The following is a 6169-nucleotide window of genomic DNA, read 5'->3' on the forward strand; positions in this document are numbered from 1 at the left end:
AGTATAAATATTTAAATTTGTTAAGTAGTAGTAATATATATATGATTTTAAAATAAATTAGAAAAACTTTTGCATATACCATAATAAATTTAGAACAAGCAATGTCCCGTCCCAAGTTTCGGAGAGTGACAAATTTTTACACTAGAAACCTTTTGCATTCACTAAATTTGAATGCACAGATGACATTCAAGTACAATGACATCAAACAAAATCTAAGGTACCTACATATGAGATATTAATAAACTACATACAAAAATTTCTATGTACAAGGCTTAAGCTAGCAGCTTGTGATCTGGCCTAAACAATATCAAATACAAATAGCTTCATCTAATAGTTCATCAAATATCAAATCCTCAAGTTCAAGTGCCACACACTCAGTGTCCCATTGCAGGTTCATCCAGCGATCACCCTTTGCCAAATCTCGAGCCACGACATCATCCAACGACTGGTCCATCTCCGGCCTCAAGCTCAGGTATGAGCTAACTCTTGTCCATACATCATCAAGAAGATGGTGCCCTTTGGGCATTGGACGGATGCATCCACTCAAGGACAAGGCTCTTGGGAAGTAGGTGTATGATCTTTCATAAACCTCAAGCAGTGTCTCATTAACTAAATCAAACAGAAGCTGGTGATCAAGTTCATGCTGAAAGCAAGCCTCCAGTTCCTTGAATAATGCAGGATCTAAAGGCTGGTCCTGTGAGTGCCATGTCCCAAGGTCCTCATGACCTATGAAGCCTGACAGCTCAAGAACATATTTCACATAATTGAATTCAGAATCGGGATCATCCACTTTATTGAATACAAATCTCGCGGAGTGATTGTCCACACTCTTGTGTTCAATTTCAGTGTTTACAATGTTGCGGGAGGCTGCTAAACAGTCTGACTCGTTCACATGGGAGCTCCTAGGATTTATCTCTGAACCTGATACAATTTTGGCAAACCAATTAGATCAAATCATACATAGCACGAAAACGATGCATTAGCACTTGATCATTGATAGAGATACTTAGTTTTTTAACATAATGAAACATAGAATACTCAGAACTCTGAGGTTGAACACTGTGCAGAAAGTTGCTTACCTTCTGAGGTTGAAAACTCTGCATGGCTAGTTGTATAGTCTGAAAGATTAGGTTCAAGAATAGAACTTTCAATTGGTTGTGCTAGCTCACTTTCTGGATTCATTCTTAAACCAATCTCTTGTTTCTGGTGAGTTCTGATTTCTCCTATTGCTGGCTCAACTAAATGCTCATCAAGGTCCTCTGAGTCAATAATATTACCACTGCTTTCACTTCTTTCTACCATGTTATTCTGAAACTCTGTCTCTGTAATAGCATCTAGTTGTTCAGACTTATCTGCTGTATCTACAGGAAAGCTCACTGTCTTGGGATCAACATGACCATCACTTTCCTTATTCGTATTGTGGTCCACAGCATTTTTAACTGGCATCCCTAAACGAAAAGCATCTTTCGGTGCCCCATTTAAGGTGGAACAAAAATAGTCAAGATCAGGCAATGAGAGATTCCTTCTAGTGAATTTCTGAGCATTCCCAGTTGAAGGAACTTTTTCTTCACTTTTCAACTTTAAGCTCCTAGAGCGATCCCACTTGCTTTGATCACTGCTGTAGCTAGACTCAAACAACTGAGTATATCTATTCAGTGACTCATCTAAAGAGGAGGTTCTTCTTGCACGGCGAATTCTTGGCTTCCCAAGATTATCATCAAAACCATCCATCTTGTTTCTCTGTTGTCCCATGGCTATATCCGGAGTTTCAGACAATTCTTTCTCATCACATCCAGAAGGGTCTTTCCGGAAGAGTGCCTTAATGGAAGGGTCAGCATTTTCCTTCTTGCCCTCCTGAATTGCATGCATTAGCTTCTGCGTTATATCTTTGAAACGATTTATGACCAACTGATTCCACCCTTGGTGACTAAATCCCTCAGGCAAACCCGGAGAAGAAAAGCTTGTTTCTTGTTTCATGACACTGCTGCCTACACTGATATCACCAACCACGTAAGGCATGGACTTCATAGAATAATCCTCATGAGATTCGGATGTCACTAACTTTGGTGTCTGAGTACCAGAAAGCAGTATTTCTCCTTTGGGGAAGGACCAAACTTCATTCTGCTTGTGTTTAAGTGTGCTCTTAGGCCTAATATTTCTAGCTTGAGATGAATCAGCTACAGGAAATGACCTTGATTTTGTTAGTCTGACTTTGTTCTTGGAATTTTGCAGGCCATGAAACTGGTTTGTATTAACATCTGGATCTTGTAGGATTTTTAAGAAAAATTCCTTGTTTGCCTTAAATATCTCCAGAATATCAGCATGGTCATTAAACTGGTCACTGGAAATGTCTTTATGTGCCTGGTTAGTCTTTGTTGGCTTCTGGTTCGGTGCCAATTCCATGACTTTTTCACTTTCTTCTGTAGAAAGTGCCTGTTTCTTGCTGGGACTAGTGCTGCCTCTCTTTCCTGTTTTATCCAAACAATTTTCTGAAGGCTGTACATCATGCACTTCGCTCGTACGCCACAACCATGATTGCACATGGAAGCTTAAAATCCAGCTTTTGGTGCTTTCTTCACGAGGTTTCTCTTTAGCACTTGATGCTTTTGTGCGAGATTTACCAGACCTTTTCTTTGCTGAGCTAATTTCTGTACTGGGACGTTTGACCTAATATAAAACATTAAGGTACTGTCAGCTTATGTTTCATAACAAGTCAGAGAAGCACTTCTGTGTTCTGTCTTGAGGTTATTGATAACCACAAATACATGATGTCAAATCACAACTTGCATTTTTGAATTCTGTATTTAATCAGAATGACATGAACTTACCAGCAAAGGTTCAGCATCAGCAGCTGAAAATTCTTCGCTTTGACCAATGTCACGACTGTTCAAAGTTGCTTTCCTACTTCCATAGTTGCCTGCAAGCAAGAAATGTATTGTGCTAAGCTCATATAAATCAAATACTGATATGTGAATGTAAACAGCCGTCTGTGCATTAAGAGAATGATTTGCTAAGTGAAAAGTCTTTGCACCTACTGTACCATTTGCTACTCTTAATTCAAAATGATGGTTGTAACGATGCCTCTTCTTCGTTCTTTACGAAAAAGTTGAATTATGAAATGGTAAATAATTCGTATCTAAATAGACATATAGGTAGAAGCAGTTCTTCCGTTGGAAAAATATATATTGGTTTCAATAGTTCCTTCTGTTTTGGCCTATAGGCCTAAAATAGTTACTTCCTAGATGGGGCATCTGATAAGCCGCTTTAGAAGCAAAATAATCTGCATAAGTAAGAGAACAAAAATCTAGCAATAGCATTGCAGAATTAACATTGGTTCATCCCAAATCAAACATGCACAGGACCACAAATCAAGCGCTTCACACTTTCATAAACTTAGAAGCTTTGCATGAGATATCATTACAGAAGATTTTTCACTATGAGTTTTCTGTATCAAGTTATCAAAAACAGGATCACACATGAACAGCGGAAAGGATGTGCTGGGGTGAATTGAGTTGGCTTACATCTGACTCGTCTCCCTCCTGCGCGCTTTCTGTGTGGAAGCATATTTTTGACATTATTCCAGTGATGGTAATCAAGCATATGCATTAGGCTCCACATGCAGCCTGGACGGTTGCTCTCAACACCAGAGTCCTGGCGCTGCAATTGCTTTCCCATTTTTGGTACAGGAGAAAGTCTACAGACCAAAGAAATTTGAGAGCCACTTGAGTCTTAATCTCTCAACTTCTAAGACACGTCTCTTGAAAATCCTGGAAAAAACATAGAAGACAGAAGTTAGAACCTCCATGTACTTCAATCTCCAAAGTTGAGTATTTTAACCAGTACTTCAACCTCCTAGCATATAAATTCAGATTAAATTTCCCCAAAAGCCTGTCAGAAAAACATATCAAACAGATTCTAAACAAGATGGAAAACAGGCTTTTAAACAGTGATTATGATATTTTTCAGAGCCTCTAATTCAAAATTCAAAGGCGGGAGCAAATACCCAATTTCATTTTCATAAAACCAACTCAAAAAGCTTGCAACTTTACCAAAGTTCATAACATCTATACACGTTTGAGGTCCAAAAGCTCGAACCCAAAACATTAAAAAAAAAGAGAAACAGGGATGAAAGAACTTCCGTTATAAACTTAAGAATCAAGCAGAGACAAACACAAAGAGAATATTTAAGTGACAAAACCAAAGGGAATATTTAATGGCTGCACAAACAACGCTAGCAATTAATACATGAATTAAGCAACCAAAAGGTAACAGAAAAACAAACAGAGCTCTGAACCTTGAGAAGCTTTGGAAGCATGCAACAACAGTTTGCAAAACTATGGCAGGCTTTGAATAAGGTAAGGGACAAGCTGTGAGCTCAAAAACTTCGGAGCTTAAAATGATATATTGGTAAGTGGCGTATACGATATGAGAAACGAAAAGTAATAGTTGGTCTTCCAGTTAGAGAGAGAGGACCCGGGAAAGAGAAACAGGGACCTCTTACCCGCCAAGAATTTTACAATGAAATGGTCCAAGCTCTCTCTTTCAAGCCTTGGTCCAAGCTAGCTATGTAGATTAGATCAACCTAAAAGTATGAGGATTTAAAAGGGTTTGGCTAAAGTTGATTAGATAGTATTGGTGGTTAGATTAGATTATTTGATTTAGTTTTATGGTTGATGTTAGTTGAAATGTTTTTGTTGTTAGTTGAAATGTTGTTCAATTCAATAAAAGGATAACAACTTAGTCAACTGATATTCAATCACTTATTTGCATTGTTCCAAGTGCCCTTGTTGTCTCCAATATACTACAACAAGAAGCTCAAAACTCTTTCCTAACACTATTATAGCATTGTTCATGTATTTGGATTCTTTGGTCTTACTTATTAGTACTTTTGATCTCATTTCCAGAAGCATCACATGCATCAATCATGCTGATCTTGATGTTGGGAGACCAAAAATAATTTGATCTTAATGTTGGGGGTCCCGCCTCGTGTTGGCCTCTCGTGTGTGTACTATTGTTTCCAACTTAAGGTTCGTTTGGGAATGTTTCTTTACTCTTGAGCGCTTCTAGCAAAAACTCTTTTATTTAAATCCCAACAAATTCTTTATTAAAAATCCAAACGTGGCATGAAAAGGCACTTAGAAGTGCTTCGTGAATCACTAATAGGTTTTAATTTTGTCTATCAAACGTTATCATAAGTGTTTTTAGTTATTTAAAAGAATTTTCAGTCATTTCAAAAGCAGTTTTGAACATGCCCTCAAATACCTAAGTATAGCATAGGGTGAAGATAAGACCAATGGACCCATCAAGTGTGCAGTTTTATCTCAAAAGGATTTACTACAGCTTAATGAAATAACCGACTTATAGTTTAAGTGGTGTAGAATGATCTACACTCTGTAAGGTAGTTCTACTTTCATAATGGCTATGCACTGCTAGTGTTTGCAAAACAAAGACATAAAGTTATTGAGAATCATATCAAAGGGTAAACAAATCTTTTTATATATATAAAACATCTTCAATACTGTCCTAAAAAAGAAGAAAGGGGGGAGAAACAGATTAGGGTTGAAACTTGAAAGCCTTGATGAGTAAAGTTTTTTACTTGGCCTCAATATGAATAATTAAAGTTCTTTGCAAATGTATGCCACTTGCAATATTTTGACTTGTTCAAACCCATTGTGCAGGTCCACACACTCGAAATTGTGCTTGAATATTTCAATATTCTGTACAAAATGTTAGGCCGGAAAGGGACTTTGAGCAGCTAGTCAAAGCTCAAAAGGATCTTGCATTGCAGATCACTTGGGATAATCATAACAAGTTTATGTTTATGTTTTCAATGTTGTATAATGTTGTTTTACCATTTTGCATGAAATAGTAAGTCTGAAACTTAAAAAATTGCTGCGCAGATATAACGTGTACGATCTGCACTTGTTGTTGGTTTTCTAGAAATTGTGAAAGTTGACTTGGAAACACATGAACTAGAATTCAATTCAATGCATGAGATATTTGTTGGATTGGAACTGAATTTAGGTCAACAGAAATGTGGCTGCTGACTAACTTTGTCCTTGTTGGATTCAATTCAATAACGTATGAATCCTAGAAATTTTGGCAATCTAAATAGTCTAAGCTTTTAAATTTGGAAGTAATTTTTAGTGTGATAGTTTCATTATTATTA

At 37.2% G+C, this 6169-nt stretch overlaps 1 protein-coding gene across 1 annotated transcript; it reads right to left on the minus strand.

Moving 5' to 3' along the window:
• Positions 1 to 45: 45 nt before the first annotated feature.
• On the minus strand, positions 46 to 4434 carry LOC103323299 (protein TRM32). The gene is made up of 5 exons (XM_008225289.2): positions 4295 to 4434; positions 3522 to 3767; positions 2829 to 2917; positions 1080 to 2667; positions 46 to 921 (listed from the first exon to the last, which is right to left on the minus strand). The coding sequence occupies exons 2-5, from the start codon at positions 3673 to 3675 to the stop codon at positions 308 to 310; spliced, it is 2445 nt and encodes an 814-aa protein (XP_008223511.2). The 5' UTR covers positions 3676 to 3767; positions 4295 to 4434; the 3' UTR covers positions 46 to 307.
• Positions 4435 to 6169: the final 1735 nt, after the last annotated feature.

This window comes from Prunus mume, linkage group LG1 (assembly GCF_029339155.1).
Source record: "Prunus mume cultivar Tortuosa linkage group LG1, ASM2933915v1, whole genome shotgun sequence".
NCBI lineage: Eukaryota > Viridiplantae > Streptophyta > Magnoliopsida > Rosales > Rosaceae > Prunus > Prunus mume.